The sequence below is a fragment of the Prunus mume genome, linkage group LG2, assembly GCF_029339155.1.
Source record: "Prunus mume cultivar Tortuosa linkage group LG2, ASM2933915v1, whole genome shotgun sequence".
Lineage (NCBI taxonomy): Eukaryota > Viridiplantae > Streptophyta > Magnoliopsida > Rosales > Rosaceae > Prunus > Prunus mume.
This window is the reverse complement of record NC_142699.1, coordinates 32922638-32936698: the sequence shown is the minus strand read 5'-3', so window position 1 is coordinate 32936698 and position 14061 is coordinate 32922638. Positions and strand designations below refer to the sequence as shown.

Sequence of the window (14061 nt, the reverse complement as noted above, 5' to 3'; positions counted from 1 at the left end):
TATTTAATCGAGAAAAAATAATAATTGTACTAAAAAATTAAGCACAAAGATCATCAATTATAAGGGCAAATACAACTACCTACTAATGGGTAATACAAATATTGAAGTATAATATTTACACATGGTTAATCCACACACATGCTACAAAAGACCAAAGAAATTTCTGCATAAAAGCCACATGCCTGAACAAATCAAATATAAATCACAAGCGCCCAAATCTACCAATACAACTCCAACTTTTAAATTTCTCACAAGTTCAAAATACAAGTAGAGACTAGAAAACAATCAAACACCCAACTCACAAAGAGTTAATGCAATTTTTACACAATAATAAAATTGCAAACAAACAATAACCAAAAATCAACAAAGCCACCACCATCGATGCTGCCTCAGCCATAACAATTGTCGTCACGGCGTTGGAGATAGAGAACACCACTAAGATTACAACTCGTCACCCTACAACAAAAACAACCAACAAAACCACAGATCCAAGCAGATATGGGTAAAAGAAACCAATATCCAAAACAAATCTAGACACAAATAACCTCCCACAATTATAACCCTAGATCCAATAGATGAGAAAATGGGAGAAATAAGTAGGGAGGTAAGGAGACAGAAAGTTGTTATGCCTTTGAAATAAAGGTGGCAATATTGTATATGACTTGTTAACATGACACGAATTCGCACCAAAAATTCAGTATTCGGTCTGAGTTATCGTGTCATGTTGATATCGTGTTAATCCGTTAAGCTATGTGTCATGTCATGTCAATTCGCGAATACCCGTTAACCCGTTAAGTTTAGAGGCTTTTTGTACATTTATCTCTTTCTCCCCAATTCCCCCGATTTTCTTTGCTTTTCTCTTTCTTCTCTTTCTTCTTCTCTTTCGTCTTTTCCTCCACCATAATTATGAAGCAGCAAATTGTCATCAATCAAGAGCACCAATTTATGAGGAAGAAGAGGAACATACTCGGGAGGTTTCAAACCCAAGCTCTCAAAGAAAGATTCAAACTCATTAATAGGGTGGTAGCGCGCTGATACCCTTATTCCATCTCTCTCTCTCTCTCTCGTTCACTCTCATCCTCTTCCAAATCCAGACACTGTAATTGTTTGAATTTTTTTTTGAACTGTTTGATTTTTTTAATTGTTTACTATTTATGTTTTTATTTTTATTTTTATTTTTTTAATTCTTAACGGGTTATCATGTTGTGTTGTGTGATTTGCGAAGTGTAACGGGCCGTGTTCGTGTGTGACATTTCCAACTCGTTTGCTTATCGTGTTGTGTCATGGCAAACTATTAAGAAAAGCGAGATGAAATGAACACGACATGAACACTACAAACACGACACGAATGCTAGGTTTACTATGAAACATGGATCTCTCTCCAAGTCTCAATAACCCAATAATACTCGACACATTTTTATTAGATTAACAAGAAAAAAAATTGTACAAATGATAGAGAATGTAAAAGTAGTCATCCCAATGGTAGTATGGCGGATATGGATAAAACTTCCCAACTGACCTTAGCTAGCAGAAGAACTAAAATGATCTAGAGAGAATCACTATAAAAAATAACTTTTCTATAACCCGTTTCTACTACCATAGTTTCCCTGAATCTTTTTACATCAAGGACAAAATCGGCCGCTAACCAGCTTGATTCTCCTAAAGAGACTACAAACACCCAACAAACTCAACTAAGTTTCTGGAATTATAAGATAAAAATAACTTAGAAAATTCATAGAGTTTTTGAACTTTATTGAACAAACTAGACCAAGACTAAAAAACTAAAACAACATTGACAAAAGGAATATCCTAATTCTCTTTCAAAGCAATATAAATATGTCAAGCTAGCTAAAGAGCATACTATAGAGAGCCATTAGAAATAAATACAAGGAAATTTTATATCTTTTTAAACTTCAGTTAGTTAGTAATAAGTCTCCAAAGTTGTAAAAATTAGTTCCTTCTATTGAAAAAGTCATGAAGACTCTATTTTATATTTTAGTATAGAGGAGGGAGATTTCTCACACACACATAATTATGATGTCGTGGGAATTTGAACTTGAGTTCTCTGGTCTACAAGTCAAGATCCTTTTTCACTGAGCTGTACTCTATTGGCAGCGCGAAGACTTTAAACAGAGAAAGAAACTAATGTCTTACACGTAGATAAACTTGCCTCATGAGTTCATTTTCCTTAATAATAATAAATAAATAAATAAACTAAGATCTCATTGAAAATTGCTCTTAACCAATTTCGGTAAATAACTGAAACATGAAAGGGCATTAGCATAAAAAGTAAATAAAACAAAAATTAATTAATCACACGCAAGCGAACAGAAATTTAAAACTGAACTCTCAGAAGTTCTAACCCATCGCTCTTGTTTGTCTCGTGCTCTTCGAGTATTACTTAATTGTTAATTATAATTTATAATCTCCCAAATATAATTTAATCCACTAAAACACAAAATGGAAGTTGCCAAGCATCAAAACCCATTTATAAACACACCCAAAAAATTGACTTTGGGGTTGATTTTGGGTGTGTTTCTATTTAAATAGTGCTTGGATTATAAATACATATTGAGTTTATTTATAAATTTGTATATAATTTAATCATTATTAATAAAAGAATATAATTAATCATAATGTGTGAATATTTGATATACACCTATCTATTATATTATTAAGAGAATATTTTTATCAACCATTACATTTAAGCTTCAAATATATTATACAAAGGCTTCAAATATACTTTTTTTTGGAAAAAGCTTTTATATCAAAGGCTTCAAATATATGTCTAAAACCTAAAATACCTTATTATAAATCAACTGCTGTCAACCAAATTAACACATCCTTTGCATATGTGGATTAGTCTAGTTGGTTAAGGCAGTGTGTATACCTCCTTGCACTCGAATTTGATCCCATATACATTAGAGTAGTTTAAAATATTACTTTATAAATAAAAAAAACACATCCTTTAACGAAAGAAAACCAAATTAACACATCATTTGACCCCCCAAAAAAAATTTCAAATTAACAAATTCCTTGACCAAAAAAAAAAAAAAAAGAAGAAATAAAAACAAATTAACACACCCGACTTTCTTTTTAACTCCTATCATATTAAAATGCATACCTACTAGTGTGGGGAATCAATCTTATCTTATTTAAGGTAATGAAAAAGGCTTGACTTGCAGACCAATAGTCTCACGTTTGAACTTCATAGCACCTTGGTAGTTTATGTGTGTGAGAACCGCCATCCCCTTATAATTTAGAGTATCACTTGTATTAAAAAAAAAATTAAGGTCATGAAAAACTCTGGAATATTAAGATCTAATAAGTGTTGCCAAGCTATATTATATAAACGAGTTGCTCTCCAAGGTATTATCATCCTAATTTTTAATAAATAACCTTGTTCTATTACCTATATTCGTCGTACTGCTAATGATGTGGCTCATCGTTTAGCGCATTTTGCCTTAGCATAGCAAGGGTTCTCTATACTGGTTCGAGGAACCTCTTGATTTTATTTCTGATGTACTGTACAAAGATTGCAATTTGTGACCAAGGACTTTCCTTTGCCCTTGATACGAGTTCAAACTTCTTGTATTACATTTTCTACATCAATAATAGTCTAATCGCTTATCATAAAAAGAAAAAAAAGAGAGAATAATTTTGTCAATTTTTGTAGAAAAAAAAGTCATAAAACAATTGACAAACTAATATAGAGAGATGAATACTTGCTAGATTCATTCTTCCTTGTACCTTATTTCTTCTCCATTTCCATCTCTCTTTTGAATCAAATTAACCAAATAAAAAATCGTTTGGTCATCTAAATGTTATCAAATATAAAAAAAGAATGATCTCTAATTTAGTGTACATGTATATATGTATATATATATATATATATATTAGAATAAACGATTAGTAGTTATTAATGAAAAAATACGAGTGAAAACAACTTTGGTGTCTAACAATGGTGGAACTAGGAATTTTTGTAGGGGTGGGTTAAACTGTTTTTTGGTCATGGCGGCAGATCTGCCTCGCCATCACTCATCTTAGCTTGATCGTAAAACCTCAATACCCACAATCTAGACCAAGATGAAATCGACCCCAAAAGAACTGATTTCCCATGATTTTTTTTGTCAACACCTGCGAATTCATGACAGCTCAAAGACTCACGTACTGATAGTTTTCAACAAAGTTTATTTGAATAAATAAATAATCAAACCTATGATGTAAATTACATTATGTAATGGCTATCCATGCCCAAAGACCTTCCGTGCTGCTGATAGTGTACATAGAAAGAGAAAAAGGAGAAAAAAAAATTAACAGAGAGAGAAACTGAAAGAGAAGGAAATAATCGGAGAGAGGGTTGAGGAGATGAAGAAAAGTTAAGAGAAAAAAGGAGAAACATTTAAAAAAAAGGGTGAAAGAAAAGAGGAAAGTGTTAGAGTTTTATTTATTTATTATATAAGCTTGATAGATGTTAAGAGTTTTTAAAATTATAATTTGGTTTCTTTTGTGCTGGAAACGTTGGCACAAATCATAAAATGCTTTCCCATTAAATCATGAACCAATGTGTTTATAGAGTTTGTTTGCAAAGGTGTGTCTGTGGTGTATAGATTGGTTGCATTGATGGGCTTATTTCTACCTAAAGTGGTGGGCTAATATTTGATTTACCCTAGTTTGGCTTGTAAAACTAATCTTATATGCGGAAAATAGAAAAACAGAACTGGGACTGGAGCCTAATAGAGCCTACACGTAGCTCTGCCCTTGGTGTCTAATAATATGAGTAAATCTTCAGTGATTCAAACACAATAACATTTTGAATTGATATGAAGATAATGACGCACAACTCAAATAATGGCGAACTAACGCACGAAGTGATCTATAAATATAATCTATCTAGTATTTCTCGGGAAGAAAAAAAAAAAAAACTTATGTCAAAAACCTTCGTCAAGTCCCATAATTTTATTTTATCTTTTTTTATTGGTGAACATTTTATTTATCTTTTACACATCACCCTACTATAACTTTTACTGGTGACTTTGACTAAATTTTTTTGATGAAAGTGACTTTGACTAAATTGGACGCGGAATCTCCGTGTGTATTTATTCAAAATTTTTTTTAAAAAAAATGTAATTACGCCAATTGATCGAAGTAAATTTTAAAAAATGTCTTAAAGTTTGGAGATAAGATTTCCTAACTATAGAATAGGCGGCTAATAATAGAAACTGTATTTTAAATTTAAAATATTTTTGCACAATAAAGTCCAGAGCTCGACCGCATCATTCTTCTCTCCCCCATTGGCTTTTGAAATTTCAATTATAAACGCGCTTTTCAGAGAGAGAGGAGAGAGAAAGAGAAGAGAGAGAAAAATAGAGGGCGACATGGATTCGCCGTCGTCGACGACGCGGATCAGCGCGCGATCGTCGATGATCGATTCGTTCAAGAGCTGCACCCTATCGGGGATGACGATTGATAAGGAGGAGCTGAAGAAGAAGCTCTTGATGCCGCAGTACCTCCGGTTCGCCATGCGCGATTCCATACGGTTAAAGGACCCAAGCGCCGGAGAGAGCCGCCTTCCGGGAAGCCGAGACCTCGTCGCCACCGCCACCGCTGAAAATGACGACCAGACGCCGCCGGAGTCACCCATGGTTGTGTTTATAAATCCGCGGAGCGGCGGCAGGCATGGGCCTATGCTCAAGGAGAGGCTCCAAATGTTGATGGGTGAAGAACAGGTATTTTTTTTTTCTTCTCAAGTTTATTAAATTGACTTTGACTGACCCTTTGGATGTGTGTTTTATTCTTTGGTTTTCTGCCGACCCAATTGAATTTTTTTGGTTTTTCTGGTGACCTATTTGATAGTTTTTTTTTTTGTTTTTTTTGTTTTTTGTTTGTAGTGAACCATTATAAAGAATTTAATTTTCTGAGAAACCAATAGTGGGAAAAAAGGTTTTTTCTTTCTTTCTATAATTTATGTCTGCATGAACTTACATTTTTGTGTATTTTTTCTTGCTTGCAGCTTAAGTACGGTTTAGGGGTTTTCGTTTACGTAGAATAATTATTGGTGCTTTTTTTCCTTTTATTTTTGTGTTATTATTATTTTTTTATGTGGAGAACTTTTCCTTTTGGGTTTTAATGGGTGAGTTTAAACTTCGGGATTTTACATAATGTATGGATGTATTGTGTTGTTATAAGGCAGCAAGGGATTTACAAAGAAAGGAAAAAAAAACGAAAATGAAAACAGAGGAGGCAGGGGAACGAAGTGGTCTGGCACTGTTAGGCAATCGTAGCTGTCCTTATACACATTTCCATTATCAGCATTTTTAAACACTGAAATGGTACTGGCAAAGAAAAAAGAAAAAAGGAAACATTGAAATGAGAATGCTGGGTTCATGGGCTTGTAAAGTCCCATTGCAAGGAATAGGTTTAAGATTCCTAGAATCCCATTCCGCCAAACAAATATAAGCTAAAAGTCCTGGAGTAGTAAAAGATCATGCCTGTTATGAAGCTTTTGTGTGAGCATGTGCTGCAAAAACACACGTGGAATTAAGACCATCTAGTCAAATGTATGTTTAGCTTGTGCATTTTGAAGTAGGCTGACCTTTTTCATCTGAATTAGTGTTTTTTAATTTTTTTTCCCTTTCATATCTGTTTTTTAGTCCTTTTTCTTTGTTTTCTATACAGGTTTTCTTCATATTTCTTTAATTTGTATAAGGGGTGGTTTGTTTGAATTGGAAATAATTTGTTATGCAGGTTTTTGACCTCTCAGATGTGAAGCCTCATGAATTTGTTCAGTATGGATTGGGTTGTCTAGAGTTATTGGCTGATCTTGGTGACATTTGTGCGAAAGAGTGTCGTCAAAAGATCAGGGTTCTGGTATGACATTGCGGCACATTTATTTAAAGCCCATATCTCATAATTACTCTGAATTTTGGCATCTAGTGGGATCCCTACAGTATTTACATTTGATAAGCAATATATTGGAATGATTGTGCAGGTTGCGGGGGGTGATGGTACAGTCGGTTGGGTATTAGGTTGCCTATCTGAACTAAACAGGCAGGGTCGGGAACCAGTTCCTCCAGTAGGAATTATTCCACTTGGCACGGGAAATGATCTGTCTAGGAGTTTTGGTTGGGTAAGCTGTCCTTTTGCAATGTATTTTGAGTTTGTGGAGATTTTCTTGCATTATTGAGCAATGGGTATGTATGTTCTCACCAGGGTGGTTCATTCCCTTTTGCCTGGAAATCAGCCATTAAAAAAACTCTATTCAGGGCTACTACAGGTCCAATATGCCGTTTGGATAGGTAAGCCTATTGGATAACAGTTTGTATATGTTTTCAAGTAGAAGGCTTGTAGAGTTAAGGCCTTTCTCTAATCTTTTCTAATTAATGATTGTGCCTAGCTAGCTACTTTAGAAATTGCGTGCAGCTAATGTACTGAAATTTAGTATGATTCAGGTCCTTTTTTCCCCTATAGGAGATTCAGTACCTATTTTTTTCCTATTGGAGATTTAGTACCTTTATTCTTGCACTGTGAATCTTTTTCCCTTTTTGAAAAAATTTACAACTCCTCAATATGTTCTTGAAATTTTAGTTCACTCAACTCTGCATTCACCTTTGTGCATGTGTGTCACTCTCATTTCCAGGGTCAGTTTTGTTAGCAAATTGATTGCATTTGAGATGTGGGTTCCTTTTTTATTTTTTATTTTTATCCCTTGAAAACAATGTTGTGGTTCCAATTCAGCCTGTTTGGTTTCATGGATTTGTCCTACTAATTTTTTTTTTTACTGTTTACTTCCCCCCACCCTCCTGAAAGAAAAATGTCTTACATAACAAACCTTTTGGCAAACGGAGATTTGGTATTATTTGGTGGTTGGTCTGGTTTTTCGGCATGTTATAGGCAAGCTTAATGTTGAGTTCTCACCCTTACCAGTTTATATGCTATGTAGCCTATAGTTTTGTGGGTTTCTTTTATACAAATAATTTGGGATGAGGCCCCATTGTGATATAAACAACTCTGTTTGTAGTAGCAGTAACACTACTTATATATGGTTTTGGTTCAACTAACAGTGACATTAATATTTGTTTTTATTTATTTATGGTGCAGTTGGCATATTGTGTTGTCCATGCCAGCTGGTACAGTTATGGATCCACCTCATTCTTTGAAGGCTACCGAAGAGTGCACTCTTGATGAGGTTGTAAATCTGGCTACTTTGCATTCTAACATTTGCATTGCTTAGCTACTCTTACTGGGTTTACCTTCTGAATGTTAAATTTCTAGAAATATGAGTTTTCATTCAGGTGTCATATACTGTGCAATTAATATTCTGGTTTGTGAGTTACTCTTCTGGGTAAAAATTAATGTTTATATTGCTCAACTCTCTGGATCTGATGGTGTTATCTCTGGTAAATAAGACAATCTCTTGAAAACTAAATAAAACTATATCTTGTATTGTAAAGCACTAGTGACTTTTTTGATGAATGAATATTACATGTTGCTGACAGGTTTGTTTCCTTGATATCTTGGTCTACGCATTTCCTTTCTTTTCCTCATTTAATACATAAGTTATAATTCTCTGCAGTTATTCCATCAAAAAATAATTCTCTGCAATTACCACAACCCTTTTTGTACTCCCCAAAGTTATTCTAGTTACTTAATTTCTGACATTGATAGCCTATCAGAATCACCCACATGACATGTCTGGACAAGATTGCATTTGCATTTTTCCACTTATTATGTGAGCATTGGAAGCCCAGCCCCTAAATCCTGTCCTGTATTTGGCTAGAATTGCATTTAGATTTTCCTTACATATATGTTGAAGGACTTTTGTATGTATTGTCTTGCTTTAATATATTTTCTTTAATTTTCTATGAAGGGGCTTTCTTTTTTCCAATTTCAAATCATATGCAATGCCTTTCTCCCTACTGTTTTCTGTATCTATAAAAGGTAGTTCTGATAATTTTGACATTCTTTTTGGATACTTGTAGTGTGTCCTTCGAGAATGAACTATTCAGTGGCTAGTGAGTTAGAGCTCAAAAAGTGACGAAAAAGAGTGGTTTGGGAAAATAGATGAAATATTTAAGGAATCATTGATTGCATTATATTGCTGATAAAGTTTATTTGCTTTTTTACTGTGAACGAAAGTTTGGTTTGGTTTTTTTTGTGTGTGTGTGTGTGTGCGTATTGAGATCCCTTTTTCATATGGCCTTAAGTTTATCATAATTGTATATGTTATGTTTGGCACTTTTTACTCACTGCAGGGTTTGGAAATTCAAGGGGATTTGCCTGAGAAAGCAATTTGTCATGAAGGAGTATTTTACAATTATTTTAGTATAGGTATGTTGACATCATTGGTAGATTGCTCTATTTATTGATGCACCTATGGTTTTTACATGGTGTTAGATGGTAGAATAGTGGTACATGGTCATGGTTTGTCTTACAAGCTTCTATACTGGAAAATTATGTTTAATAGGTTCTTTTTTTATGAGGAATTGCCCTTTACGCGAGCTGTTTTTGTTATTTGGTCATACAGGAATGGATGCGCAAGTTGCTTATGGATTCCACCATTTACGAAACGAAAAACCCTATCTTGCACAAGGTCCAATTTCAAATAAGGTCTGATTGAATCTCTTTTTACCTTTATATATGATTGGATTTTCCTTTGGGGCATGGTTTTATCAGTGATTTCATTTGCACAGTATTGTTCAGATATTGGAGTAGAGAACACTGTCCATTTAAGCGCATTCAATAAATATTTTTCCTTCTTGACCACTAAAATTTTATAAAGAAGAGAACATATTTTAAACACTTGTATGATATTATTTTTTATTTTAATTTCTGCATTTATACAAGCACTGGAAATCCTATAAATTTTATCACACATTTTCATTATGTTTCATATACAATGATGAACCATAAAATCTAAGCTATTTTCTGTTAATGAAATGTAATGGCTTTAGGTGATAAAGAACTAACTTTAATTGTGGCTGATCCATCTTTCTTGCAGTTGGTTTACTCTGGTTATAGTTGCACTCAAGGTTGGTTCTTCACACCTTGCACAAGTGATCCAGGTTTAAGGTTTGATATCTCCCAACTGAAGCAGTGTTCTAATTATTGTGATGGCGGCTCTCCATGTTAATTTGATTTGACTGTAATTGTTTTAAGATTTTCTAATATGAATTAGGAAAATTGGACTTTTAAGAATACAAAACTTCCATTCTAGAAGTTGTCCTTGGTTGAGAAGAATTCCCCCTTGAGTTTGTGTAGGAGTAGAAGCGAAATGGCCTCTTAATGGTTTTGCTTGATCTATAACTCACGCTTTCTAATGTACCCTTCAAGTTTTTATGGCCAAATGAGAGTTGTGTGTTACGTGACTCAGTGATTCTAGACAAGTTTTACATTTATATTGGGAGGGTAATTGTTACATATGTAAAATTGGCAAAGACTTGTAATATTCCCCGTCTCTTCGTCCCTTTGCTAATGTGTATCCAATAATTTATCTGGTTGCAGGGGACTAACGAACATCCTAAGGATGCATGTCAAAAAGGTTAATTGTTCAGAATGGGAGCAGATTCCGGTGCCATCAAGGTACACTTTTGTTTTGGGGTACAATTTTGGCAACATTATTTTTTAGGCTTTTTATCACAAATGGTCCTTGAGGTTTACAAAATTATCATCTTTCGTCCCTAACATTTTTTTTGTGATACTAATGGTCCTTAAGGTTACCCGCCACACATCAAAATGGTCCCTGCTGTTAGCTTTCGTCAAATTGATGACGTGGCACATGTGTGGAGCTCACACATCCAATGATATAAAGCCATGTGGCTTTAAATAGAATATAATATATTTTAAATATTTTTAAAACTTAAAATCCATAAAAAAATAAATTAAAAGCTAAATTTTTATATATATATTTTTAAACATCTTTCATGCTCTGTTCAAATCGAATGTGAGAGAGAGAGAGGGAGGGAGAGAGAGGAGTGGGTCTGCAAGAGGGGGAGGGAAAGAGAACACAGGGAGAAGGAGAGAGAAAGATATTTAAAAATATTTAAGTTGCTTTGAATTCATTTTTTAAATGAATTTTAAGTTTTAAAAATATATTATATTATATTTAAAGCCACGTGGCTTTATACCATTGGATATTGGGCTCCACACGTGTCACGCCAGCAATTTAACAGAAAATTTGACGGACGCTAATGGTAGGGACCATTTTGATGTGTGGAGGCTAACCTTGAGGACCATTAGTGTCACAAAAAAACGCTAGGGACGAAAGGTGAATTTTTTATTTGCATGCTTAGCTTTTGGTGGTTTTTTTTATTTAATAAAAAATTTGCTTCTCTCTTACTTTCTTGTTCTTTTTAATACAAGTTTATCACTTAGCCAGTCAAGTATAAACTATGTATCATATTCTTGTCATCTATTTCTGACTACATGGGTATATCCGTTCCTTTGATTTTTATTTTTATTTTTCTGAACGTAAAATAATTTACACTACAATGCTGCAAGACATGGAGTACTTGTAAAGCACAAGATTTTCCCTTTGGTTGTATTTGTTTGTTTCATAATAGCTTATATTGTTATTTCATCTTCTTTCAGCGTAAGGGCTATTGTTGTTCTAAATCTTCATAGCTATGGGAGTGGAAGAAATCCATGGGGTAATCTGAAACCAGAGTACTTGGAAAAGGTATTATATAGTTTTTACTGAAATAATGTGGTGTTGCCTATCAGTATTTTGAAGGATAAGTTTTGTGTTATGTTTTTAGGTGACAGAGAGGTGCTGCCTCAAACATATTTATTTATTTAATATTTTTACGATTCTTCAAGGATAGGAAGTTTACTTTTGCAAGTTCGAGTTGCCTTGTTTCCTTTTGTTTATGCCTGGAAGTAGGTCCTGAAGTTTTAGTTGATATTTATATATGACTCGTTTTGTCTTTGTTAGATTTTTTTTCTCACGTACAACTCTACGCCAAAGTTCTTTAGTAGAGTTCAAAGTTTTGATGATTATGCAATGCTCATTTAAATCATGCTTAACGGAGAAGCTAATAATGGGTAACTTAAATTTTATTGTTTCAGAGAGGCTTTGTGGAGGCCCATGCTGATGATGGTCTTTTAGAAATTTTTGGCCTTAAACAAGGATGGCATGCTTCTTTTGTTATGGTTGAACTCATCTCTGCCAAACATATTGCTCAGGTACCGCAACAGTGTCTATCTCCATGCTATTATTAGGTCAAGTTTTAACTTGGCATGCAAAAGTAAGGGTTTTTTAGAATATATTTTTTATGAGAGCCAAAATTTTATTTAAGAGCCAAAATCTCAATTCAAAACTTAGTGAACCAGAAGTCCACCATAAAAAAGAAACAACCCGAAAGAACAAATCAAAATGCATCTCTTACAGTTTAATACAAGTCTAAAAACTATCCTACAGCAGCTCCCCAACCTAATAAAATTACAGAAAATGTAATGCTTTTTAGAATATTGATAATATCCAATTCCTCAGAGTCTGCCCCCGGCCTGCTTGTCCTAGACTCACTCAATAATATTTTTTAATAATTAAATTTTCTTATACCTGAAGTATTCATAGGTGAGACATGAAAATTTAGTAGAATATACCCCTCTGCTGCTGGACAATTTTGATATGGTCTCGTAAACTTTCCTAAAACATGATTCAGAAGAAAGCTGTCTATCTCATCTTGTACATACATATGGACTGCTTACAAAAGAAAAGAATTTCTGAGTGTTCATTTTGGAATGTTCTGTTCCCTCTGGGCCTGGGCTAAATCAGTATTGCTAGTCACACGTTTTTAAAAGAATTAGAAATTTCCTTTTAGGTTCATGTTGTTTAGGGTATGATTGTTTAGACATTGTAGCAACACTGAATGCTGAGATGCAGTGTGTTGTAAAGGACTTAGAAGTTGGGCCCAAAACATGTATGGCTTCAATTTTTTGTCAGTTCAGTCTGAAAATAGGATTTTTGTGTATTCGTATTGCCTGTTCGTTTGTCTAGAGAGCTTGCCATTGTTGATTTTTTAAGGTCTGTGCATGCATTGTTATTTGATATGCTGGAAATTTAGTGCTCATGTATTGAACAAGTTACACTGGTATCAGGCTGCTGCAATTCGGTTGGAAGTTAGAGGTGGGGAGTGGAGAAATGCATATATGCAGATGGATGGGGAACCATGGAAGCAGCCAATGCACGAGGAGTTTTCCACGCTAGTGGAAATTAAGAGGGTTCCGTTTCAATCATTGATGATCCATGGAGACAATCACTGAGATGATGAATGAAGATTAACATTACTAAGTTGGCCTTCCTACTCTGGTTTGATTCCTCCTTTATTGCTGTCTTTCCTTACGGCTGTGAAGTATGTAAAGTGCGCTATCACCCGAAGGCTTGTAAATTGTAATTATGTGCCTATACTTGTTTGTATTTGGCAATTTATTCAAGTCAGTGTCGGTCAAAATCTCCATGATTTTCTCCTTTTGATCTGTAACAACTAGCTTACATTAGTGAGGTACCGCTTTCCAGATTTATTAGCAATTAAGCTGAAAAAGTCTCATATGTAGAGTTCGAATGATGATAATATTATTAGCTATGCTGATTAATTGAATGGTCTTAAATATAAATATATGCTGATTAATTGAATGGTCTTAAATATAAATATTTTCTTTCTAATTGCAGGTTCTTTATAATTCTAATCGTGCTAATTCTCAACCTTTTACTCTATGACTTGGTACAAGGATCCCATACCACAATTTTATTGTTATTTTTTAAATTTATTTAATTTATTGAGAATATGCCCTTTCTACTTATTTGTTCTCCAAAATAAGGTTGAAATTTTGGAAGCAGGGAATTAATTTGATCTGAACTACTTACAAAAGAATGATTACTTAGAGCATCTCCAAGGGAAATGTCAAATACCAAACATCAAATTTAAATTTGATGGCTGATGTGACAATTTGACATTTACACAGTTTTATACTCCACCCAATCTATCAAATAAATAATTCTTGTAACAGTCAAATCATTTAAGATAAAGAAGAAAAAAAATAAAAAAGGAAAATAATAAATGA

The 14061-nt window shown here is 33.9% G+C and overlaps 1 protein-coding gene across 1 annotated transcript; it reads left to right on the top strand.

The window, feature by feature from the left end:
• Window positions 1-5231: 5231 nt before the first annotated feature.
• LOC103323326 (diacylglycerol kinase 4-like) lies at window positions 5232-13614 on the top strand. The gene is made up of 12 exons (XM_008225314.3): window positions 5232-5729; window positions 6748-6870; window positions 6992-7129; window positions 7213-7298; window positions 8101-8188; window positions 9255-9330; window positions 9527-9609; window positions 10001-10071; window positions 10504-10581; window positions 11590-11677; window positions 12067-12183; window positions 13099-13614. Exons 1-12 carry the CDS (start codon window positions 5379-5381, stop codon window positions 13261-13263), a joined length of 1464 nt encoding a protein of 487 aa, XP_008223536.2. The 5' UTR covers window positions 5232-5378; the 3' UTR covers window positions 13264-13614.
• The last annotated feature ends 447 nt before the right edge of the window (window positions 13615-14061 follow it).